Genomic DNA, 26,960 nt, shown 5'->3' on the forward strand with positions numbered 1-26,960 from the left:
CCCTGCTACATATATCAGCCCCTCCTCCTCGTCCCACCCCCACTTCCACCACCTGTTCCTGTCCCTTCCCCACCACCACCACTACTCCCCACCCCCACCTCAGACGACGTAGTAGTCTTCTTCTGCGTCCCCGCCATCCATGCAGCCATATCGAAATCTTGCAGCGGATTCGGCTTTGACGCGCCGCCCGTGAGCACGGACTTTTTTGAGGCTTCTTCGAATTCGCGGCGGGTTTCGGGGTCCACTGTGCGGAAGGAGGTTGTGTTAGTGGTGATTCCTATTTGGCGATGGAACGGGGGAAAAGGGTTTCGGGTATGGGGGAGAGAAGGGTGGAGAAAAGGTAGGCGAAGGTGAGAAAGGGTAGAGGAAGGGCAAAACGTACTATTCTCCATCAAATACGGCATGCCCATAACGACGGCCAATCCCACAACTCCGATCAGTACCATTGGGTTCTTCAGTAGCGTCATCGGATTGACTGGGTTTTTGTCAGCACTTTTCACCACATTCTTCTCCCCTTGCTCCTGCTACCCCTTTTACCCAACAAAAGAAAAGGAAAAGGAACCACTCACAGCCTTCCCGATCCTGATAAACCTCCCTAACCCTCAACACCCTCGCCTCCACCACACCGCCATCACTGACCCTCACACCCTCCGCAACCCTCACCCCACCGGCACCTGTCCTGTAGACTTCCACCTCCTTCACCACCCCATCCGTCACGATAGCTGGGGCGAGGGCGTAGGTTGCGATGTCGTAGGTTGGGGAATGGATGTGCAGGTAGAGGGTTTGCTTCTGTCCTTGCCCTCCCTCCCCGCCGGTGCTAGACCCAGAGGATGGGAAAGAGATGGATGGAGGGAAGGTGATAGAGAAGAATTCGAAGGTGTTCCGACGGGTTAGAGGGACGGAGATCGTGGGGTGCGAGTGGGAGATGAGGGAGGCCGTTGTGCCGCCTGTGAGGGAGAGTTGCGGGGGGAGGGTGAATGTTAGGGAGAGGGCGGTTGTGAAGGCGGGGAGGAGGAGGAGGAGAAGGGGGTTGGTGAGGTGCATTTTCGTGAGGGGTTTAGGGCGGGGTTTTTTTGATGGTGATGGTTGTGAGCTGAAGGGAATTGAGGATTTGATAGGGCTGAGGCTCTTCTGTTATGTCCGCTTAAGTCCGCGTTTCTTTTCTCCTCGGGGACGAGTTGCCTCCTAAGGCGTGCTAGTCCCCAGGCTAGGCAAGCTAGCGCGGGGACCAGGCTATAAAAAGCTTAGTTCGCTTCGTGGCTTTTTATAATAATACGCCTGCTCTGGAAAGTCTATATTTTTAAATTTTTAGCTTTATATTAATAACTTTTTTAGTATATAATAATAAGACTAAAAAAAGCTTAAAAGACTATAAAATAAGTACTTAAATACGTAGTTTATATTGAATTTTTAGAATATTAAGTTTTTAATAATATACTTTTATATCCTTACTTTAATATATGTAATTAACTAATTTTAGCTTCTTTTTTAGCTTATTTAAACCCTTATATCCTCCTTTATATTTATAAATAATATTAATAATATATATAGCTTTAGGGCTTTTTTTCCTCTTTTATGAACTTTAACTAAATAGTATTTATATATAAAGGAAGAATATTAAATATATTATTTTATTATTATATAGAAAAGTGGTAAAAGCTTAAATATTAATAATAATATATTAGATATAATTATAAAGATAAATATTATTTTAGTTTTTTAAATAATAATATAAATAGCTCCTAGCGATTAAATAACATATTAAATAATATAAAATACTTAGAAATAAGTATTAAGCTTCTTCTAATAATATTCTAGCTAATAAAAAAGTTAGTTAAAATAAAAGTATAAGTTATAAAGAATATATAGGAGGAAATTATTTATAGGCTTTTAGTTTTTATAAATCTATAGCTGCCTATAACATAAGATATAATTAAATCTAATATAGCCTTTTATATAAAAAAATTATTTAAATTTATAAGAAAACCTATTTAAGTTAATATAATTTAGTAAATAATATACTAAAAAGAATTAATAATATTAATTATAAAAATAAGTATTAATAAAAGCTTAATTTTTTAAGCTATTTTTTTATTTTATTTTAATTATCCTTATATAATATTAGTTATTATATTATTAAAAATTATATAATATTAAGCAATAGTAGCTATAAATAGAATCCTAGGCACTTAAGCTATAATATATAATAATAATATTTATATATATATATTATAATATATAATTATTACTAAGTATTTTATATATAGTTTATAATTATTTTTTATATATTAATACTTTAATAACTTTTAATTTTTATTTAATATCTAATAAAAAACTACCTAAAATCTTAATAAAGGTTTAAATAGTAAATAGGAATCTATATAAATTTTAATAAAATTTAACTATAATTTTATATAAATTTTATATAGATTTTATTTAAATTTTTAGTAATTATAAGCTTAGTCGATATTATAATAGCTATATAGAATCTATTTAATTTTTAAATAAAAATTATATTTATTAATACTATAGCTAAAATATAAGCTAACTTAAATTAATATTTATTAAACTAAAGTTAATTTTTATAAAGAAATTTTATAAAAATATAATTAAATTTGAATTTTTCTATAGCTAACTTTACTTATTTATAATTAATAAAGTTTATTATATTAGAAATTAAATAGATTTTTATTTAAAATATTCTAAATTAAGTATTATACTTAGCTATAATTACTACCCTCTAACCTATAATAGAAGTATTAATAAAAAAGGTAGTAAATTTTAACTTTTTAGACCTAATTATTTAAATACTAAGTAACTATTTAAAGATTATAATTTATATAATATTTACTTAAAAGAAGATAAATAGCTTTAAAGATTTATAGTATTTTTTTATTAATACAAATCTTATTTCTAAGTTAATTTAATATTTTAAAATTATATTTTATTTTTAAACTATCTTAAAAGTTAGGTAATTTATTTTATTAATATATTTAAAATAGCTTTTAAAATTTTATTATTTACTTATAGTAAAAAATTAGATCTAGTTATACTTTATATTTATAATAGACTTTAATAAAATAAAAATCTTATTTAAGTTTAAAAAACTTAATAATTATAGTAATCTAGCTAAGTTATCTAGTATTTAAATCTTTATTATTATAGAAAAGTATAGGCTAAAGGCTAATAATCTAGATATTATAAATATTATTAATTATAATATACTAAAAGATTTTAATTTACTTTACTAATATATAAATAAAGTAATATAAAAAAATAATACTAGTATTAAAAAAAGCTTCTTCTAAATTATAAACAATTTTATAAATATTAATATAAATAAGCAATTATCCTAAGCTAGCTTATATTAAATAGTAGGCGCTAAGCTATAAAATAACTTAGAATAAAAAACTAAAGGAAGCGGTTTAAATATTTTAATATAATTATAAACCCTTCTAAAAAATAGTAATAATACTTAATTAGCTAAAAATATAAAATAAAAGAATTAAATAAACTTAAACTTTATTAAAATCTTTAATAATAATAAATATAAATACTTTTTTCTATATAAGCTTTAAAGAAATAAAATATATAAAAGTAAAGATATAGCTTAGTTTAAAAAATACTATTTCTTTTATAATTTAGGCTTAATATTTAAATTTTATCTATTAATAGCAGAAATAAAAGTCAAATATATTCTTTATAAATATCTTTAGAATTAGCTTTTTTATTAATATAATAAAGAAGCTTAAATATTAATTAAAGAAAAAAAATACTAATTAATAGCTATTTAATTATACTTAATAAAGTTAAAGATTAAATTAGCTAAGAAGCCTCCTAGCTTATAACTATAATAAATATTAAAGAACATTATTAAAGGTAGACTTTATATAATATATATAGTAAAGATCTTTAAAGTATCTTTTATAAGCTTTAAAAGCTTAGTAATAAGGAGATAAATAAGTAGAATTTATAAACTAAAACTAGCAAAGAATAAAAGTAGGAGTAATTAGTAGTAGATATAATTCCTAAAAAGCTAAAAAACAATTATATAGTCTAGAAAAACTATTAGCTTCTATAAGTTAGTTAGGAAGACTTTATATTTAAAGTAAAGCTTTTATAAAAAAAACTTTTTAGAGTTTTAACTTTATAATGAATAACTATTAATATTAAGGTTAATAGCAGCTAAGCCTATAATTTAAACTAAGTTGCTAATATAAATAAAGTTATTAAGCTACTAACCTATATTATAATTTATATTTTATAATATAAGGATTATATAATATATTTAAAGTTATAAATAAAAAAGGAGATTATAATATCCTCTAGCTATTATTAAGTTTATTAAATATAAGACTATTACTTTAAACCTAGCTTCCTAGCTTTTAAAACTATAAGCCTATTTTTATTTCTTTTAATATTATTTAATAATATTTTATTCTTTATATAAAGTTATTTTTTTTCTTATAAAACTATAGGTTATTTATAAGAAAGGAATAAGGTTGAAATTATAGTAAAAAGCTTAAAAACATTAAAGTACTTTATTAAGAACTACTTTATATAGCGCTTCTTAGTCTCTTTCCTAATTATTTCTATAATTATTAACTATTTTAAAGCTTTAAACTTATACTTCTATTTTTTAAAATTAGCTTTAAATTTAAGTTTCTAATACTTAAAGTTATAGAATAGCTATTTTTATTTTTCTAATAATTATTAATAATATTATATTTAATATATAAAAGTATCTTATCTTATAAAATAGTAAGTAAATAATAATAATTAAGTTAAAAAGCTTACTTATATAACTTAGCTTAAGGCATATTATATTATATTTAATATAGTTATAATAGTTAAGTAGAATATTAAATATAAATATTAAATAATATCTTTTACTATAGGAAATATAGCAATAATAAAAGCTAGATACTTATTATTATTCTCTTTACTAGTCTTAGTCTTCCTTATTTTATAAATTTTTTTTTTATTATTTTTTATTATTTTAATAAATAGGCGATTAGCTTAAGTAGTATTATCTTAAAAAATAGAGATAGCAATAGCTTAACTTTTACTTTTTAGCTAGTGAAAGCTAGTACTATCTTTTTTTTTTAAAAAACTTAGAGTTTATTTTTAGTATAAGTAAAGATTTATTAAAAGTTTCCATTAATAGCTTACTAATATAATAATATATAAGTAATTATTTATTATTTATATATTATAATTAGTTTTTATAATATTTAATAATATTTAATAATTATAGGATTAAAAATAAAATAGTTATTTATTATAATATTATTAATAATAAAAAGTTAATATTAATAATTACTTTAAATTTACTAAATTATTATAATTCTTTACTAAAGTTTTTTTTACTATTTTTAAGCATTTTATTACTTTATTATTATATATTAATTAATAATAAAAAAGGACTTTTAAAACTAATAAAAAGTATATAAATTTTATTAGCAATTATAACTAATAATAGTATTTTAAAACTAAGCAAAGCTACTAAAGACTTATCTACGCTTAAATACCTATATATTAAAAAAGAGTTTAATAGCAAAATAACTATTAATATTATAATTATAATAAATAATAAAGACTAGCTAATTAAAAAGCTTTATATAAAGTAGGGAATAAATATATATATATTAAAAAAAAAGTAAATAAAAAAGCTAAAAAAGTAGAAGAAGCTGCTACATAGCCTATTTTTAAGTAAAGTAGTATTGTTTTATTATTTTAAATAACTATAAATTACCTTATTATCCTTTTAAAAGCTTAAAGCTTTAAGCTATTTTCTTTTACTCCCTTAGCAATAGTATATATTCCCTTAGCAGTAGTATATATTATTAATAAGGTTTTACGCTTAAAAGTAAAGCCTTTTACTATAGTATAAGCAATATTTAATAATTTTTAAAAGTTTTTATTTTATAAGATTTTAGTAAAAAAATTATCTATTTTAGTATTAATATTAATATTTAAAGTCAGTTAAAAGTTAGTTTTTTTAAAGTTATTATTAAGCTCTAGTTTGTTTTTAAAACTTATTCTAACTACTATATATTTATTATACTTATTAATATTATTATTTAGCTATTAATAGTTTTCTTAAATAAGATTAATTATAATATAAGCTATAAATTACTTTTTATTTTTTTTAAGTAAAGTCCTTTTTATAGAAATTAATAGCTATTATTTAAATATTTTTAAATATATTTTTAATAAAGTAAAGCCCTTTTTATAGTTAACTTAATATATTTTTGATATTAGCTTTAACTATAGTATATATAGCGCTATAAATATAATTTTTTTTAATAAATTTAGCTAATTCTTTTTTATAGTTAATATAAAATTATTAAAAAACTCTACTAAGTAATTTACTTTAAATATTAACCTTTTTACTCTTTAGAAATTAATAAGTATATTTAATAGAATAGCTTTTTAAAAGCCTTTTTTCGCTAAACTATTATTAATTATTTATACTAAATATATTAACTTTAAGCTATAATTATTAGCTTTTGCCCTTTTCGCTTAAAAAAGTATATAAGTTTTAATAATAGCTTATTATAATAACTTAATATCTACTTACTTAATTATGAAATATAGTATAGAATAAATATTTATATAGTAAATAAAGTATTAATAATTAGTTTAATATTTATTTAATAGCTTTAAATTATAATAATTAACTAAGTTTAAAAAATAAGTTACTTCTATAATAATATAAACTTAAGCTTTAAAATCATTATAATTTAGCAACTATATCTATAATACTACTTTAACTATTATTTAAAATAAAAGTATCTTTTTCCCTTATATATTTATTCTTTAACTAAAGATTAAGATTATTAAAATATAAGCTTAATAAAAGTATATTAAAAGCTTTTCTAGTTTTATAAAATTATTTAATTAAATAATAGATTTATTTTAAGTATCTATAGCATATTATAAAATTATTTATTTATTTAAATAGCTACTATTAAAGTAGATATATTATATAAGCTTTAGAAGGTTATATTTTAAATATTAAAGCTTAATATAAGTATAACCTATTTCTTCTAATTATATAGTACTTACGCTATCTACTTCTATATCTTTTAAATAGATTAGATATAAAAAATAGTTTTAATATTACTATATTATAAAATTAAGTCTATTTTCTATTTATTATTAGTAAAGTCCTTTTTATATTAAATAACTTATAATTCTTTATAATAGTTATAGTACCTTTGTTTATACCCTTATTTTACTAGATAGGAGCTAGTAAACAATACTTTATTATTAATATTTAAGCTTTTTCTTCCTCTAGCTAAAGAAATTATTTATTTATATATTTTATAAATTCTAACTAATAGTAAACCTTTTTATATAACTTTCCCTAAACTATATATAATTTAAATATAATAAGGTTATTATTTATACTAGGTTCGCGATTTAAAGTAAGTAAACTAGCTTTAATTATAAAATAAGTAAAATAATAATATACTTATACTTTATTAAATTTTAATTATAATAATTATTTATTCTTTAAAAACTTATTAAGTAAAAATACTAGTTTATAGTTATATTATATAAAATTTATAAAAGTAATAAAAGGAGCGCTAGTTACTACTAACTCTATTTTAAACTATATTTAAGTATATAAGTACTTTTAAAAATAATACTATTTATTAAATATTAGTAAAAGTTCTAGTAGTAGTTTATATAAATACTTATAAAAAGCGCAAATAGTAGCTTCTGCTTTTAACCAATTATATACATAGGCTTAGTAAAAAATTATAAAGTTTCAGTAAAATAAACCTTTTTTCTTTATTTTAAAACCTTTATAACTTTTTTAATATTATATATATTTTAAAAAATTTAAAAGATTTGAAATCTATATTAAAAATAGTTTTAATAAAAAATTTATTAAATATATATACTTTATATTAAATAGGGGTTTTTTATAAAGGTTTTGTTTTTTTAATTTATAATTTACACGCAAGCTGCGCGTTATTTGCGCATAAAAGTAGATATATACTATTTATACTTTTAGCTAGCTACCCGCACTTTTTATGTAGGATGCTGCCTAAAACTTTTTACTAATAAAGAAATAAAAGTTTTCTTATCTTTTAGTTATTTTCCTACTTAATATTTTAGAAAATTAAAATTATTATAAGCTTTATTTATTTAAATATTATAGGAGAAATATATAATTTATTATATACCTTTATTTTTTAGCTTAGCTATAGTTTTGTATAAGACTATATAAGATATATAAAACTTAATAAAAGATATTATATTAATAAGTTACTTTTTAGTACTACTATTTATAAAATATAAGCTAAATATATTACAATCTAGATTACGTCCCTCCTAGTTACATAGAAATAGCGGTGTTAAGGGCTTGGCAAGTGTTGCAAACTGCTCTCACATAAGGGTAAATACATATAGACTAGAAGGTCAACACATAGCGACATTTGTTAGGTATATAAGTGGGGTTTCCGCCCAAGATGGAGCTAGTTCTCTATCTTAGTTCTCCTTGTCTTTCCTAGGCCTTGGGAGCTGGTTTTCACCCCTAAGTAGACTCTTAACAAAATAATCTTAATAAATTATTATATTTCTTATATTATATTAAATAAAGTATTATTTAAATTAAAGTAATATATATAAGTATAAATTCTACTAGTTCTCCCTTCTTTTTAATTATTAGCCAACTTAATAAATATAGAAACTTCTATAATTATAGAAAAGTTTTATTAACTTATTAATAAATTTAATAAATATTAAAAAGCAAGTTTAAATAGTTTTTCTCTATATTAGGAAGTTAATATTTATTAAAAGTAATAAATTATATATTTTATTTTATTTTTATTAAAGATTTTCCTCTATTTAATATTTTTTATCTTCTTTAGAAAGTATATATAATATTTAAAACTTTTTTATATATTTCTATACTTATTATATATTTTATATTTCTATTTATAAGTTTATAATAGCTAACTTAATAACTACTCTATAAATTATATTAATTTATATATTTTTTAAGCTTTTTTTAAGAAGAAAAAAGCCTTTATTATTAATTTTTTCTAAATACTTATAGTTGCTTCCGCTTTAGATAAGTATAAATAAAAAAGTTAAAGGAAAAGCTATTTAAAAAAAAAATAGAAAATCTATAATAAAAAGTAAAGGGTAAAGATAAAAGTATAATTAAAAGAAGTAATAACTGCTATATATAGAAAGTAGGTTATAAAGATAAAAGTAATATTAAAAGGAGCAATAACTAATATATATAAAAAATAAATTGTAAAAATAGAAGCAGTATTAAAAGTAAAGACAATAGCTTAAGCGCTATTATAATTATAGTATTTTAAGTACAAATAAATAATATATATATAATTAATAAAATTAATATAATAGTAATACTAATATAATAATTATAATTTATTTAATATTTATTAATAAAAGTAAATACTTACTAAAACTTATTAATATATAAATTATATTTAAATAAAAAGTACTAAAGCTAATTTATTAAAATCTACTTAAAAGATAAATAAATTTAAACTAAAACTTACTTAAAAGGTAGATAATTTTAAATAGTATATATAATTTTTAATTAGAAATTATTTAGAAATTAATAAATTTTAAATAAATAATTTTAAAATACTTTAAATAAATTTTAAATAATTATTTAATAAAGTATATAAAATTTTAAATAAATTTTAAGTTAATTTAAATAAAAAAGCTTATAAATTATATATATATAATAATAAAATATTTCTATTATTTTTTAGAAAGTTATATTATTATTATAAAATTTATATACTATATATATTAATTAATAAAAATTTATTTTATTTAATTTACTAGGATAGGCTTATTTATTTTAAAATAATTAATAATAAATTTATTATAAACTTTTATTATATTCGCTATAAGCTAGTCTAGCGAATTTTTAAACTTTTAACTTAACTTTTCTATTAAAATTAAGACTTTTATAAAATACTTTTTTATTTATTTAATATAGTAGATACACTTAATTAGTTGCTTAATTAAATTAAATTAAATATATAGCTTTATAGCAATAACTATAATAGCTTTAGTAAAATTAAAATTAATATTCAAGACTTTTATTAATTAGATATAGGTAAGTTAGAGGGTTATATTTATTATTTATCTTTTTTTAAAAATATTTTATAATCTTTACTTTATTTTAAGTAATAATATCGGTAATATATAGTATACTATAGATCTTTTACTATTTATAGTACTATTATAAAGTTAGTATATTATACTTTTAATAGAGAATAAAGTAGCTTTACTACTATAATTATAATTAATAAAATATTAATAACTAAAGCTTATTTAATAAAATAAAATAGTATATAAAGAATTCTATAATATAAATATTAGCTTTTTTCCGCTTTTTATAACTTATAACTAGTTATTTAATATATAGAATTTAAGGGTATTATTAAAAATAACTTCTAGTTTATTTTATAAAAGAAAGTTATTTTTAAAATTACTTTTTAATATTGTTTATTCCTTTATTTAACTATTTAAAAAATATTATAAATAATTAATAAAGATTTAATATTTAGCTAAAAAAAGTATATTATAAATATAATAAAATAATTATTATATATTTTTTAAAATTTTTAATTTAATATTAAAAGACTTTAGTTCTAGTTTTTTTTAAAAATAAAATATTTATTTTTAGCTTATTAAACTATATTTTTATTAATACTTTATAGATATTACTTATTTAATAATTCTTTATAGAATTAACTATAGTTTTATACTTTATAAGAAATACTATTTTTATATTTTTTTTATAAAATTTTAATAAATTTATAAATACTTTATTATTAAACTATAAGCTGCTCTTACTGCAAAGTATAAAGATAAAAGTTAATATAGAGTTCTAAGCTTAATAGAACTTTTAAAATATAAGATTTTTAGGCTTTACTTTTTAGTTAAATAAGCTATAATATATACTATTAAAATATATAATTTTCAACTAGTATATACTATATATAAGATAATCTTTATTATTTTAATTTTTAAATCTTATATTATAAAATATAATAAAAATATTATTTAATTTATAATAAAGTATAGTATTTAATAGAAATAATACTTATAATAAATACTTAATAGCTGCTATTTCTTAAAGTTTTCTAATTTTAGTTAGCGCTTTAGTTTTAATTTTCTATAATTTATAAGCTTTATTTTATATAATTAAACTAAAGTAAAAAGTGGTTTTAGTTACTAGCCTTTTTACCTTTTAAGCTATAACCTAAATATTTAGCTTTTTCTATAGCTATATATTAAATAACTTATAACTAATAGTAATAAATAAATTAAAATTCTTATTAAGTTTTATTAACTAGCTAGAAATATTAAGATTAGATTATCTTTTAAATAGTTTAAAAGTTGCTTTAATAGGTATAAATTTAACTTTTTTAAAAGTTAGTAATATTTTATTTATAAGCATTTTATATATAAAGACTAGATATAAATAAATATTAAAACTTTAATTAACATAGGCAATAAACTACTAATTCTATTTACTTAATAAACTTAGTAGTATAATAACTAGTATAAGTTTATCCTTAATTTTTATTTTTCTAGTTTATTTATTTAAAGTATAGTAATATTAGATATATATTTCTTTTTCCTTTAAATATATATTAATACTATCTTAATATTAATATATTAATATTTACTTTATACTTAACTTATATTAGCAAAAAGTTTTAGGCAGTATCCTATATAAAAAATGCGGGTAGCTAGCTAAAAGCATAAATAGTATATATTTGCTTTTATATACAAACAACGCGTAGCCTATGCGCAAATTATAAATTAAAAAAATAAAACCTTTATAAAAAACCCCTATTTAATATAAGGTATATATATTTAATAAATTACTTACTAGGACTATTTTTAATATAGATTTTAAATTTTTTAAATTTTTTAAAATATATATAATATTAAAAGAGTTATAAAGGTTTTAAAATAAAGAAAAAAAGTTTACTTTACTGAAACTCTATAATTTTTCATTAAGCCTATATATATAATTAGTTAAAAGCGAAAGCTACTATTTATACTTTTTATAAGTATTTATGCAAACTGCTGCTAGAACTTTTGCTAATATAGTATTCTATTACTTAAGATATTCTTACTAAAAGAGGATAATCTAATAGTAGAAACAAATAATAGTATAACTAATAATAGTTTAAAATATAATTAGCTAATATAAAGCTATAGCAAATTAATTATACCTTGTTTAAGCTTATAAAATAGCTTATTATTAGCCTAAATTATCTTTTATTTTTTAAAAAATATAGGAATAGCTATATATTAAATATTTAATATTAATTTAATTTAGTCTATAGATTTTTATAATATACTTTATATTATTTATTAGAAGATTAGTACTACTATTTAAAAAATACTTAGAATTAAAGCTTTAATTTTTTATTAAAATATTTAATTATTAAAGATTTTATTTAAGCTTTATAGCTAGAAAAAAAGCTATTAGCTTTTAATTAGACTATATATAAAATATTTAAACTTTTTCTTTAGTTTATTAGCTATATTATCTTTAAAAACTTAATTATTTATAATGTCTTTATAATTAAATTAGTCTATATTATTATTAAGTTTAATTTCTATTTTATTATATATATCTTTTAATAAAAAACTTAGGGATATTCTTCTATTACTACTACTTAGCTTTATTATTAAAGGGGGTAGTAAATTAAGTAATATATCCTTTATAAAATTACTACTTTAACCTAAAGTTTAATATATAATACTTAAGTGTTTCTAGTATTTATTAATTAGATTATTAATATTAATAAAGAATTAAAATAAAATAGTTATTGTTACTTAATTATATATTTTCGCTTTCCTTATTGCTCTTTTTACTGCTACTTTTATTACTATTATTATTAAGTTCTATAGTTGCTTTCTTTTTTAGTTTCCTAAGATTTTTCTATTAAAAATAAGTAGTATATTATAAGAGAAAAATATATTAAAGGTAGGGACTTTTAAATAATAAAATTACATTAACTATAATTTATACTTTTAAATATTTTTATAATAAGAATATATTAGTTATAGTTATTAGTCTAATTATAATAGCTAGTTTATAGGTTTTTATAATAGTTTTATTAAGTTTATTATAAAAAATATTATTTATCTATATATTAATAATATAGTTATTTAATAATTAAATTAAAAAGTAAACTTTATTATTATTAAATACGTTAAAGTTAAGTAGTAAAAACTTGTAATAAAAAATAACTTTTAGAATATAAAGTTTTATTTATTTAAAAATAGAATTTATTATTAAATATTAGTAAATTAGAGCTAGATTACTAAGCTAAAACATTTAAGAACTATTGCTTTTAATTTAGTATTTTATTATTTAAATCTATAATATAAATGTAGAAGAAATCTATATAAAAAAAGGTTAAAAAGTTAAGGAGAGTAAATAAATACTAATCGCTCTATATATTATATTATTTTCTAAAGTAATAATTTAATATTAATTTATTATATTTTAGTAATAATAAAAATAATAGATAATAATAGTTTTAATTCCTTTTTAAGCTTATTTTAAATAGTTTTACAAAAGTTATCTATAAGTTTAAGTATAATAGTATTATAATTTTTAACTTTAAAAATCTAAGAAAATTTTTAATTATAATATTTCTAAAGTTATTAAGCTACTATTTAATAGTATATTTAAGTAAAGTAATTATTACAAGTATAAGTTAAAAAAAGGTTTTTATTATTAAAGCTATTTTTATATTAAAATGTTATATATTTTTTAAAAGCGCCTTAAATCTAAAATAAAATATTTAAATTAAATATTTAGAATTTATAAAATAGATTTCTTTTACTTATAACTTTAAATATACTTTTTATTAATATAATTAGCAAACATAAAAGAATATTAATAATATTTAAATAAAATAATAAAAAGTAAAACTTCTTAATAAATTATCTAGGATATAAATATAGTAAAAAGTAAAATATTAATATAATACTTAAATAAGTAAATAAATTCTATTTACTTAATACCTTATTATAATAATATATATAATTTATTTAAAGTTTTATTAAAATATTATTAAAATATTATTGAGTTTTTAGATAGAAATAAAAAAAGAACTTATATAATATATATTATAAATTAAATCTATAAACTATATTAATAGTAAATTTAAATATTAATTAAAATTTAAATAAAATTTTATTAATAATTTCTAGGGTAAACGTAAAATATGAGTTTCTTATACCCTAAAAAAACAATATTTTATACTTTAATATTTCCTTCTTGTAGTATAGCCTTAGTATTGCTAATTAAAAATATAGAATTCCTAGACTTTCCAATATAGACCCCCTGCGGGGGAAGCCTGGAAGGCCCCTATAAGGGCGCTAGTTCCCCCTAAGCAGGGGGTCTAAAAGCTTTTGGAGACAAGGGACGAGGCCGAGGAATTTTTTTGGGGTGATAATGACATTCTAGGCTCTACAGACTTGGCCTAACGATTAATAGGGTGATCACTAATCATTCAGTCAAATGCTGGCATCTCGATGTTCATGGTACCACATAATTCAAATTCAATATATACTGTTCTGTCGATACCGAGAGAGCATGCAACGCTCAATAGTCCTCACGCCCCCGTTGGTCGTGTCCTCCAACGAAAGAAGCCGAAAATGTGTCGTTATCACGTCGCTTTGTTATTGAGTGAAGTTGTTCAAATCATACTGGTCCGATCAAATCCGAAAAGGCGCCCTCGACATCGGTCACTATGGAGTGTCGATGACATGTTTACTGCTAGAAACCCCCATTATCCTCGACTTCCTTTTCCGCAGTATGCAGGAGCCACATCGGCGGGTCATCAAACGTCGTCTGACATGGGATAGTCTCATCGTTAGTTGATTTGAATATGTGGATTCTCCTGGGAACCTCGATCCCGCCATCTTCCTCCGCAGTTCGTATTGTTTGCACCAGATCGCAATAGTAGCCACGGCAAGGCGCGGCTTTCAGAACATTCCAGATGCAAAGAACAGCCAATGCACGGAATTTGCAGCAGGTATTTGGACACGTGCATTCCTCATCCTTGAGTTCTACAACGACAGTGGATGGAGCAAATCTTTCAAATGCCATAAGCAGCTTCTGCGTCCAGAGGTTCACCAACTCGTGCTTGCTGAAGAAGTGATGATATCGAAACCATGCGGGGTTCTCCTCATCTTCGGGCTCGCCTCTGAGCCTGGCGTCCAGTAGCGCCTCATCAGCAAGCTCCTTCGCAGAGAGAGACGCTTCTGTATCGAAGTCGCCCCCCTCAAAGGTACTACGATCTTCTGGCAGATATTCTTGTTCCGTTCATCCGGAAGGTATAAATTGGCAAGTCTCATGGCCGTGCGTGCGTCCCAAATTATGAAGAGATATGGGAAGAGAACGCCGGCCGCTTCCCTGTTCATACTCCTGCATACCAAAAAGACGTCCAGCCAAGGATCGATGATTTCATCCTCGTCTTCGCTCAATAAGCAATAGACCAAGATCATGCGCCTTATGTCGAGTGGCGAAGTCAGAAGACGGCTGTCAAATAGTCATCACTTGCCAGGCAAAGGCCAAAGCTCTCGCCTTACCTGGAAGGTCCATGGTCAAATCTTGCCATCCTCGGCGTCAATTCGTCAATCGCTGGCTCTGAGCACCACCATTCGTCTTTTAGGATGCCTACCATTGTGACATGACTGGAGAGGATGACGGTGTTCACTGGGCGGTTGGGCCTCTTTGTTCCTGGCAAACATTGTTGGTCTTCACCACTTCCGACCATGCACGTACCCGGTGATGGTAAACAAGGACAGCAAACAACACTTTGCAGCATACCAGCATAACGGCTACCTGCTTTAGCTTGCTGCGTCTAGCTGCAAGGTTAGCGAGACTCTTGATGATCGTGCGCAAACTGAGTACTGCTCTTGCTGCAAGATCCGTGACCCTTCTTTAACAAGTCGCACATGCCCACTTGCTCAATTCAAAGCGATCATTCAATTGGTATCTGTATTCGCGGTTCAGGTTGCGCAAGTCTTTCAAAAGCAGACAAACACTGCACATGGATTCGAGCCACGCGAAATGGAGAGCGAAAGATCGATGACATTCAAAATGTAACAGTATCATGACCTATTCATGAGGTACACAAGTCTGACAGTGGATTGTAGGGACGAATCTCTGCCGTTGCCATCACAAGTAAGACAAACGTTCTTCTGGCTTTGCTGTTTTACTTCACCCATTTGTCCATCTCTTTCTTCATCGCCAAGATCACTTTCCGATCATTTTCACCGGACATCTTGGTATAGATTTCTTTGTAATCACCAGAGGCCGCCACACTGTTCCGAAAGTTCTTGATGCCATTCGACGTCATGGTCCCGTAGGTGCTTGGGAATTGCTTGCGGAAGAGTAGGGCAAGCTTCTCGTCGTCGTATTCGCCGAAATCTTTTGGCTTTACCTTGACAATACACAGCTCTTCCAACGCTTTCGGAGGCACTTCGTCTGTCCTGGAGACCATGGCGAGATGAGGATCGATATTCGTTCAATGAGGGTTGTCCTCTGAGTATTGAGAGATCCAAAATTGGAGACTGGAACACGGTCAGACGGGCAATTGGAATGGCATGGCTATACTCACAGTTTCAAGGACCAGAAGATCAGTCAATTCGTGCCTAGCCAAGTTTCTGGAAGAGTAAGCTATAAAGGACTTCGAGGCAAAGTGACAACAGGACAATCTTCCCTGAGTAAGATTGACGAGTTTCATGGTTGGCATATCTCCCCTTTTCATCGAAAGGCGATAAAATGGCCTGAGCAATCTAGGTTCAAAAGTGACTGGTGGGCGGAACATCTCGTCCGGCAAAGGGGCATCCATACAAAGCGACCGTACGATAACTATCCACTGTCGACAACTTGTTTCGCTAGCGCTGAAGGATCTCACTAGCTGAATTGTGGATGCTAAATTCGCTGCAGTCGGCGATACTGTAATTCTTGCTAATCTGCGACCCTATGCAACCTACTTCGCGTGCCAAGGCGACAGCTATTGAACTCTAATGAGCAAGCATATCAGCAGTCAGCCCAATGACAAAGGGAAGCTGCCCTCCATCAAGAGTCTTAGCACCGAAAGCAGCATGCATGGGGTGTGGACGACCAGGAAATGATTTGTGAATTAGGATCTTTTGAGGCAGGGGCCGTTGGTAATCATATCGGAATACTGTTCGTGGAATAAACCGAGGAGAACCGCCGGATGATCTCAAGGGCACCTTCTCGTACGAGATCACCTACATGGCATTGTCAGGCAAGATGAGACGGTTTTGACTCTACACTACAGCGATAAATGTCACGTCAGACGTGACATGTGCCAACAGCGCCATCGTGCATTACCGCCGCAAAGTTCAAGTGAGTGACAGCTGCCAGACATCCCGATGTTCTCCATCACGCGCTGTCAAGTTCCTATAGCTCATACAACCTGCTAGCGAGTTCCAAGTTTTCGAGATATCCGAATTCTTATGTTGGTGTTCCTGGCTGACTTGGTCAAGTTCGGCGCTGGCCGATCGAAGACTTCCTTGCCCATCTCGACCTCAAGCAAGTGAGATCTGTTCTTTTAGAATCGAACCTAGACCGCCACACCGCCACACCGCCTTCTCTAGGATTTCTCCGAACCACTGCTTTCGGCTGATCCCACTTTCCTGAAACGCTAGAGCTTACTTCTCGCCGCTGAAAGTACCGAGATACAAGATAGCCGGATAGAAAATAGTCGAAGGCTTCCTGCGTCCATTGAGCGCCAGCAAGCGCCCCTTTGTGAGATATTGACTAGTGCTGGACAGTTTGGTTTGGACGCCCTATCGGCGATATTATTGTTTCCGCATGCCATCCTGGCAGTCACAACATTTAGTCAGCAGACCTACTTCTGGCTCACTCTTGCGACAATAATGGTCACTTGATTGCAAGAACATAGAAAGCCTACGGCCCATTAGGCCCACGGCTAGCTTAGAGCATCGGCAGATTTTCCAGAGGGCTTCGCCTACCGGGTGCAACAACCCTCTAGAGTCTGACAAGAGCATTCGGTCAGCTCGAGATGGGTTGCTATCGTTTCGTACCACTCACACATCTGTAACACAGGCTGCATCACATGGACGTGCTGAGTGACCAAGGGCAGGGTAACTAGTGGGTTGTGTATGAAAGAACGGCCACGTTCCGTCGCTGCTTTTCTTCGGCTTCTCGTAGTCGACTAGCCATGATAGACGCTTGGCATATGTCACCAAGGTCGTCAGCTCAAAGGATCGAAACTTTTGGCACATCACTGGTGAGGCTGACAGGCACTCGTCCGGACCTGGAATTGGCCCATTGTATACCACGCCGGCAAATCTGCTTACTCACAGACAAGATAGGAGACATGACGAAATACAAGACCCTCATGGGTCTTTCCATCTACTACAAGTGAACTCAATGACAGGCGAAGGACTCAAATTGAGTGATGATGAGCTAGCAAAGACGTTTAGCACACAGTCACTCAACTGTTTACCGTAGTGATCTACCGAAGAATGCCGAACCGAGCTTGGGCGATCTCAGTCTAGAAGGTTCTTCTGCAGGTCATCTGATCTTTCCTCGTCATAATTAACAGTATAGCAGATCCTCGACTCCCCTTCGTCAGATTGATGTCATTCGAGGCTAATTCAATTCAACCACCAACGAGCATGAATCCCTGATCGACAATGCCTTCGTCGCGACTTGACCACCATGTTGGATAGCATCGTAGCTCTCGAGAAGCGAGCAAGCCTAGATTCCCTCAACGATGGATCTTCGACGTCAATCTTTCTAGATCTCGGTCTATGAAGCTTCAGTAGAGGATCAACCATGTCGACTGATCTCTCACTAAAGTTCGGTCAATCAATGAGGAACATCATTGCTCTTAACAGCCTCTTCTGTACTTACATACACCCTCGGTTGCAAGAATACGGCCAATAAATCATCTCAAAAAAGATGTCACGGGATTTTGATGACGTTCTAGAGCGTCGGGCTCCTTGACCCAAAAGAAAGACCTGCATTTCCCCTCAAATCCATTGCCAGTGGGTCATGGATAGGTAAGCCTATGTTTCCATGTTGCCACGGGCGTTGTGGAGGTGACTAGCTCGATCGGCCCGTCTGCATCAAGCATAAGCAGTCTATCAGTGAGAGTATCCTCCTATCAACCGGTTGGTATCGACTCATTCATGCGGAGTCCCGCAAAGCTTCCAAAGTTTTCAACCCGTTTGAAGTATTTTGCAAAATCTCATGTCCGAAGACAGAAGAGTCTAAGACCATTGAGGCCCTGAGCTTTCAGGTCTCAAAATTTATGAAGGTAGCACAAGCAATACCCTAGTACGCACTCATGATACTCCTTGATCCTACCCGCTCCCGCCCGCCGGTGTGATCATTTTATGATGCCTACACATAGGTAGGCAGACCAGATGGTACACCTTATGATACGTGGGAACACGAGGAGGGAGTTGAATTGAGCGGGCGTTCTTGAAGGCGATGGAGGAAAGTTTAGAGAAGACTCAGATGCCTTGTGAGATATGAAGGTGAGGAGAAACTGAAGTTATGGATATATGTGATATTGCGTCTGCAGCCATACAACGCAAAGTCGCTCGTGGTACACGAGATCCATAAGCAGTATAAGTAGTGCTATCCCGACGACTTGTGCTAACGCGCACCCAGTTGAACGACGCAATATAATCTTGTAGTACGTGAGACTCCTAGGTGGAAAAAGTGCTGCTATACTGGGTGCCATCGTCCTTTTTTCGTTCTTGCTGCCCCTCACCACCACCACTCCCGGCAAAATCACCATTGCCCGTGATCCTCCAATACCACTTTTCTAATATCCACGAGCCATTCAGGAAGGCTCTCCCATGCCAAGATCGTACCAGCATCTGGTGGTGACCGTGGACCTCCATCCTGCGTTTTCTCTGTTACATCAAACGGTCTATCAGCGCTCTCAACGCCAACATCTGTATTAAATTCCTCATCTAAAACAAGGGCTGTCTCCTCGGTGTTGTCGTTGACATAGCGCACTTGGCTCAATGAGTGTCCTCTCTGCACAGCAGCAAAACGTCTCCACATAACACATAATGCCACTGTACGTAGGCTACAGCAACGCTTCCTGCATAGACAATTTCCTAAGCCGACGGCGATCTCTAAATTCTTCGTCATCTCCAAAAGAATCACTAATTTCCTAGTCCACAGCTCTTCTAATATCTTCTTCTCGTTGTGGTGGAGGAGGCGTAAACGCAGCGGGTGGTTCTCATCTTCGGGTTCGTCGTTACACCTGGCGTCAAACAACTGCTCCTCGCTTTCGCACCAGACTATCTTGGAGGACGCTTTATCGAAATCCTTGTCAGATAACTCGATGTGGACTCTGCGGAGGAGCGAAACTCGCTGTGGGCTTGAGACGAACTGCTGAAGAGCTGGTGTCTCGAGAAAAATGAACTTATTGAGCTTTAGAAGAGGTCTTGCTTCTTCGTGAATGGCTTTCGATACTCGGAATAGAGTCACATAAGGCTGCTCCAGTGTTGCCTCAACCCCTGTGGCGTACGGTATGGCAAACCCTACGACCATACAGGCTGACCAGATCATACGCCTCAACTCTGGAGGTAAATTCAGTATACGGCACCTCGAATCGATGCTTACTGTTCTGCCTGACAAGTCCTCGGGAACGGTTGAGCCTGCACACGATGCCATGATATCAAGTCACTGACTGGATACTCATCCAGAAGACTTTGCACGCTTAAGAAAAATAATGTGAGGAGTTACTTCGCAATTATTAACGAGAATGAGAAGAATAATGACGATGTCTTGCCTTACATGCATTTTCGTTGGATGGCAGCGTTATCGTTCGGCGGACACCCGCAAGAACGAGAACATACTTGACGCCTGCCTCAATGACTAGTGACGAGCATGGGTACCTGCTTCTCCGCTGCAAGGCTAACTTTAGCCCGTGACTGTCAACCTCAATCCTTTATATTGACAGCAGACTTGAACGTTTATGAAGTTCTGAGAAACGAAGAGACTTAGTACGCTTGCAAAGTGTCATTTCTCTATCAACGGGAGAGGCGTAAGTACTGCTGCAGCCTCACATTGATGTTAATCCACCTGCTAATTACATACTAAAAGATAGTGTTCCCTTCATTAGCCTTCAGTGGTATCTATTAGACCCTTTATTTATGCTGCCGACAGCAAAGAGTACCGATTTCAAGACCACTAACTCCGTGCTAAGCCATAATCAAAGAAACACAAGTATGCAAAACCCGCTTAAAACCCTTCAAATATCCAGCATTACCTCCCGCAGGATATGAACTCAGATATCGAGCCTCTTGCATCAGAAATAGCGGCTTGGGAAGCCTCCCATCGACCCCGGCAGCCTTTTGTCTCGGCAGCTTGAACGCATAGGCATATAGCACAGCCTATTTCCAGCTAGACTCCTGGGAGATCTGGTACTCGGGCGGCTTTGCGCTCTCAACTTCTGACGGGCTCATTTCATAAACCTCCCTAAAGATATCATCATACGTATGATTATCCGACCAGTCTTTAAACATCGCTCTCGCGGTGCCTGCCGAGAAGCCTCCTTCAGCTAGCTTTTGCTCTCGCATGAACGACCAGAACTGATCCTCGCTGAATCCCTGGTTGAAGTTATCGTCATAGCCATATAGGATGACATATTTGAAGGCTCGACGATCATTTGCGAGGGGCATTTTCAATCTTGAGGCCTCGCTGGGGGCAGATCTAGGGATGCAAGGTTAGTGAGATGCCATCTCCAAGCGTTGCAATGCTGTAGAGATATCTACTTTGTCAAGGCTAATCTTAAACACTGACTGTTGCTAAAAAATGTACACGCTGCTACTGACAGTGGCGACGAGTATTACTGATACAGATAGTTAGCATCAAGACCGCTCTGCTGAGAATAAGCCTAGTAAGCGGACCTCCTTCACTTATTTCGATTGCTTGCACTGTCTGCTGCTTGATATGCTGACTGTTTGTAGATTGCTTGTATGAAGAATTACCTGAGGAGATAAGCTGCAACTTAAATACTAAGAGATACTAATATGTACGACTTCATATTGAGGTTGTGCTACACCAAGGCCACGTCATGGCAGCCTGGAGAGTACGGTACCAACTAGCTGTGATACCTCAAAAAGCACGCTAGTGACCGATCACAAGCCTTTACCGCCATACAGGTCTCCAATGAAAACTCTCATAGAGTGAACTAGATCTTCGGTGAGGACACTGCAATGCGCCACAATTACCATAGCAGGGTATGATCTGGTTCTTGCCAGGCATACAATAGATAATGGTATCTGGATGACTTTACTGGGTGACCATTTTTATCAGTCTGGCTTCACTCTGATTGGCTACAATCTTTCTCTCGCCCTTTGCAAAAACCTTCATCAAAACCGCCAACTTCGAAGTTTAAAAAAACAAAAAATCTGCACGACGAATCTCGACCCTTTTGAAAGCTTTATTCATGAGCTGAAAGCAGTTTAAGGAAGGAAAAAGCGTGCAAAAGACGTCTATTTCGGGAAGTCCGTAGAGAACGGTCTTCTCGCACTCTTGAGATGTCGGTGACTTTAGATGAGAGTTATTTAATGAGCTGAAGCGGCCAGCAACTGTGGTGGCGTGACTCGCAGATGGAAGCCATGAGTTTGGTGTACGAGGAAGAGGGGTCTAATGACACCATGGCGAAACGCGAAAGCACCCTTCGAAATTGATATTTTGAGAAGCAACAGCCGGATGAAAAGGCTTACATTCACAAGACCTGCCTCACATGATCGTTATACGAACATTCAGCACCCAGCTTTCCCACCCAAGAGCCGGCAAAGGTTTTGGATACTTCGTCCGGCATCTCTCATAAACCACATTCAGCACTTCACCGTTACTCCGTGTCTCCCGTGACTCTAGGGACTGATCTATAAACCTCAATCTTGATCCTGCCACTCGGGCCCGTCTTAATGCCGCCACCAAACAATACACCATTATTGTCCGTACAGCTCACCATCAACTGGGTGGCAGCCATATGAACTGCCAGCCAAGACGATCTCTCTTTGGTACCATGATCTATACTTATCGCCACAGTGCAGCGGCCTTTGGTATATCCGTAGGGATTGCCTATGAAATCGATAATGCCTTCTGACTGGCGCATAGTCATCAGAGCATTCGTGCAATCGACCTTGCTGAGCCATGGTTTATCGATGCCGGGCGGATTGCAGATTAAGATACGGTCTTGGGCTGCGCCGACATCGCTGGTGTTTGAGAAGGACTCTGATGTGGTGTTGAGGATGTTGATGGAAGGAGTGAGGTCTTGAGCTATGAGAAGAGATGGGAGGAAGAGCAATGCAGCAAGCGCAGCGAATAGCATATTGGCAAGGACGGGTTGACAGCGGACGCCGTTCAATTCAGCAAGGCATCACCCGGCTCTCATATACCAAGCAGAGGATCAGCAAATAACCTCACACCCTCAACACATGAGTCAGTGTCGCAGAGCGGATAGGTAAAAACAACTCGTGTGCTCTCCTTTTTCGGCAGCATCAGCAAATGACATCAGATTGACTTTCTACACTGCAGTAAGACTAGTGAGCATGGGAATCGCAAGCGTCAAAAGCGCATTGGAGAATTTCCGTCAAGCGAGTAGTTCCGTTCATGGCCTGCGTACATTGTCTCAACCCCATATTGTAGGCCTCCGAAATTGTGTCTGATCAAATCGTGGGGGAAAGTCATGCCAAGACTCTTGGCTTGCACCAGTCTTGAAATAGACTAGCGTCCTTTCGAAGGAGAATTGGACAGCTAATTTTCCTGTGCGCTGAACGAAGACCAAATAACAAGCTCTACCTGATATCAGCTTCTCGTCGCTTACAGATCAGAAACTAGCTCAGGAGTCCCTCACATCTATCGCTCACCTCCCATCTTCTCGACTTCCAAAATGGCAGCGGCTCTCAGTCCTCAGGTGTAAGTAAAGCGCAAAATGTCCAGCCAATCCGCTCAGGCTGCAGGATAGCAACGTACTGTGAACAGCATTGCTAATAGCTCCCAGCACGAACCTAGTGATCATCCTAGGGATGATGCAAGTGTCCAAGAAAATACCTTTCGACGATCCCCAAGTCCTCATGGGCGTGCGAGCACTGTACATTTTCACCAACGTGGTCATTATCTCAATCTACCTGTACATACAAAGCAAGATCAATAAAAAGAAAGGTATGCGCCCACTCGGCGAAGCCACCTTAGTGAACAGCCGCTGACAAGAACCATCCGCAGACCTCACAACCATCAAATACGTCGAACCACCTCCCATGGGCTCCTCGGAAGAGCCTAAGCTTGTCACTACGACGGTGCACTCCTACGATCTACAACAGCTGCGATCAGCTTTCAAATCGCAGCTCATGGGTGTCGGCATGATGGGTGTCATGCATCTCTACTTCAAATTCACCAACCCTCTCCTCATCCAATCAATTATTCCCTTGAAGGGCGCATTTGAAGGAAATCTGGCAAAGATCCATCTTTTTGGCTCTCCAGCTATCGGTGACTTGAAGAGGCCATGGAAGTCTGGTGGAGGATTGGCGGCTGCGATGGGTGGTGCGCCGGATGTGAAGAGCGATAAGAAAAGCATTGAGCAGGCTGAACGGGCTGGGAGCGGAGGTGTGAAAGAGGAGTAATTTCAAGGCGATGGAGTTTTCAAGGGGATGTTGTGCACAGAAGAGCTTGTCTACTAGATTTCAAGTGTAGATAGATCTTATTCGCTGGATTCATGCAGATTTCTTCGAGCGCCTTTGTCGCGTTATTCACGTGCGGATGACGTAAAGTGTATCTGTGGACTTGCAGCATTTGTGATTCATACTAAATCATTTACAACACGTATAATCTGAACGTGAGTGCTCCCTCCGTTCATCATTCACCCAGCTGTTCCCTATCCATATTCACCTGAATGGTGCATGCCGTGAATATGTCAGGACGACCTTCAACGCCGCCCGCCGCTGTCAAAAAGCCCGGCGTTCTGCCCAGATCACCACTGACACCAGAGCAAGTTAAGCAAATCGTATTGTCTGGCCAAGCCCATTTGCTTGACTCAAGCTCTAACATCTCCCTAGGAAATCAATCGCCTCAAAGCCAAAGCCCTTCGCGAACAGTCCGAAGCCTCAAGACAGAATGGTCCACCTTCACTCAAACGCTCTGGCAGCAGCAACATCGCAGCAGGACAGAAGCGCCCCTATTCTGCAATCACTCCTTCGAATCTCCCTTCTACAGTCCGTGATGCCCGTAACGCGACGCCTGTCACCAAAGATGGCGCCCCAGGCAAACCCAACCGTCCTCTCGACGACATTCAACCCTCCCGTACCCTGGCAAAGAACTACATTGAATACGATTTCTCCAAGATGACAGACACTAAAGGCGGATTCATGACCGCTGAAGACGACCCTCACAATAAAGCCCTGCACACACCTTCCATGGACGAAAAACCTGCACACATGACCATGAAAGAGTGGGAGCGCCACCAACTCCTCCGCAAACTACGAGATCAGAAAACCGGCCCCTTCGAGCCCGGACTGTCAGTCCTCAAAGCCGGCGACGAATCCCAAAAATGCAGAGAATGCTCCACCATGGAGATCGACTGGAAATGGCTCGACGTCTTCCGCCTCCCCGTCTGCAATGCCTGCAAAGAAAAGTATCCCGACAAATATTCCCTCCTCACAAAAACCGAAGCGCGCGAAGACTACCTCCTCACTGACCCGGAGCTGAAAGATGAGGAGCTACTCCCCTGGCTCGAGCGCCCGAATCCGCATAAACACTCTTTCCATCCTATGATGCTGTTCTTGAGGTGTCAGGTCGAGGATTATGCATTTAGTGAGAAGAAGTGGGGTAGTGGGGAGAGGTTGGATGAGGAGTTTGCGAAACGGGAGGGGGAGAAGAAGAGGAGGAAGGAGAAGGTTTTTAGGGAGCGGTTGAGGGAGTTGAAGAAGAAGACGAGGACGGAAGCGTGGAGGAGGGGGCTTAAAGGGGAAGGGGGAAAGGGGAAAGGGTTTGGGGAGGTGGTCGGGGGTGGGGGAAAGCATGAACATGTTTGGGGACGGCCGGTGGATGGTGATGAGGGTGTGGGCGTGAAGACTTGTATAGAGTGTGGGATGGAGGTTGAAGAGTTGGAGTTTTGAGGGATGAGGATATGGATGGGCGGAATGTGAGAGAGGTCTCTGAGCGTTACCAGCTCCGTCAACAGCCGCTATAGCCTTGAAATACTTCCAAAGGCTCTCTGCTGAGAAGATGAACTTCATTGAATGGGATAGCCAGGATATTGACAGGTCGCTACCAAGTGTTACGTGCTAGGAATAGGAAAAAGGATGTGGACATAATGATTGATTATATTCTATCGAGATGATCGCTACATAAATACGCTCTCACTGACATAAATTGATACTGAGAGGACATCAAGATCACACCATTCGGACAGGACTGTGCTAAAATCACCCTAATTTTGGCAGGGAAAACGACTGATGCTGCGTGAAGCATCTGTCTCTACCCGTTTGACACCGTCACGTATGCTCATCGATCTCGAGCTCATGTTGTGACACTTGTCTTGGCCGCAATCCTCGAATCCCTCCCGAAGTGCTGCCCTCAAAGCTCAATCTGACACCAACAACCCTCCCCTTCCACGCCGTCACATGACCCTTTCCCCCCCTTCAGCGCGACCTTGAGCGACTGAAACGTCTAGCCAATAGAACAGATCTTTCCTCTCGTGCTGGTGTGAATGTTGATGCGTAGTATTTCGTGCTTGACACGGTGACCGCGGGGAGCAGCTGGGGCAGTTGATCCATGGCATGGCAAAACTCCATTGGTATGGGCCCCGGAAGTGGAGGTAGCGCGGCCGGCAGCAGCGATGCGGTTGGAAATGGCGGTCAGCCGCAAG

At 32.8% G+C, this 26,960-nt stretch overlaps 4 protein-coding genes across 4 annotated transcripts; 2 read left to right on the forward strand and 2 right to left on the reverse strand.

The window, feature by feature from the left end:
• Positions 1–14,827: 14,827 nt before the first annotated feature.
• KY384_000126 (uncharacterized protein) lies at positions 14,828–16,559 on the reverse strand (the record flags this gene model as incomplete). Its single annotated transcript, XM_044808663.1, has 3 exons — positions 14,828–15,354; positions 15,884–15,917; positions 16,281–16,559. 3 exons carry the CDS (start codon positions 16,557–16,559, stop codon positions 14,828–14,830), a joined length of 840 nt encoding a protein of 279 aa, XP_044665416.1.
• A 4,918-nt stretch (positions 16,560–21,477) lies between these two features.
• On the reverse strand, positions 21,478–21,765 carry KY384_000127 (uncharacterized protein; the record flags this gene model as incomplete). Its single annotated transcript, XM_044808664.1, is given in 2 exon segments — positions 21,478–21,562; positions 21,581–21,765. 2 exon segments carry the CDS (start codon positions 21,763–21,765, stop codon positions 21,478–21,480), a joined length of 270 nt encoding a protein of 89 aa, XP_044665417.1.
• A 2,222-nt stretch (positions 21,766–23,987) lies between these two features.
• On the forward strand, positions 23,988–24,717 carry KY384_000128 (uncharacterized protein; the record flags this gene model as incomplete). Its single annotated transcript, XM_044808665.1, has 3 exons — positions 23,988–24,013; positions 24,099–24,259; positions 24,320–24,717. The coding sequence occupies 3 exons, from the start codon at positions 23,988–23,990 to the stop codon at positions 24,715–24,717; spliced, it is 585 nt and encodes a 194-aa protein (XP_044665418.1).
• Positions 24,718–25,004: 287 nt separating this feature from the next.
• On the forward strand, positions 25,005–26,208 carry KY384_000129 (uncharacterized protein; the record flags this gene model as incomplete). The annotated part of the gene is made up of 2 exons (XM_044808666.1): positions 25,005–25,097; positions 25,150–26,208. The coding sequence occupies 2 exons, from the start codon at positions 25,005–25,007 to the stop codon at positions 26,206–26,208; spliced, it is 1,152 nt and encodes a 383-aa protein (XP_044665419.1).
• Between the last annotated feature and the right edge of the window lie 752 nt (positions 26,209–26,960).

The sequence above is a fragment of the Bacidia gigantensis genome (genome assembly GCF_019456465.1).
Source record: "Bacidia gigantensis strain McMullin 20006 chromosome Unknown contig_49, whole genome shotgun sequence".
Lineage (NCBI taxonomy): Eukaryota > Fungi > Ascomycota > Lecanoromycetes > Lecanorales > Ramalinaceae > Bacidia > Bacidia gigantensis.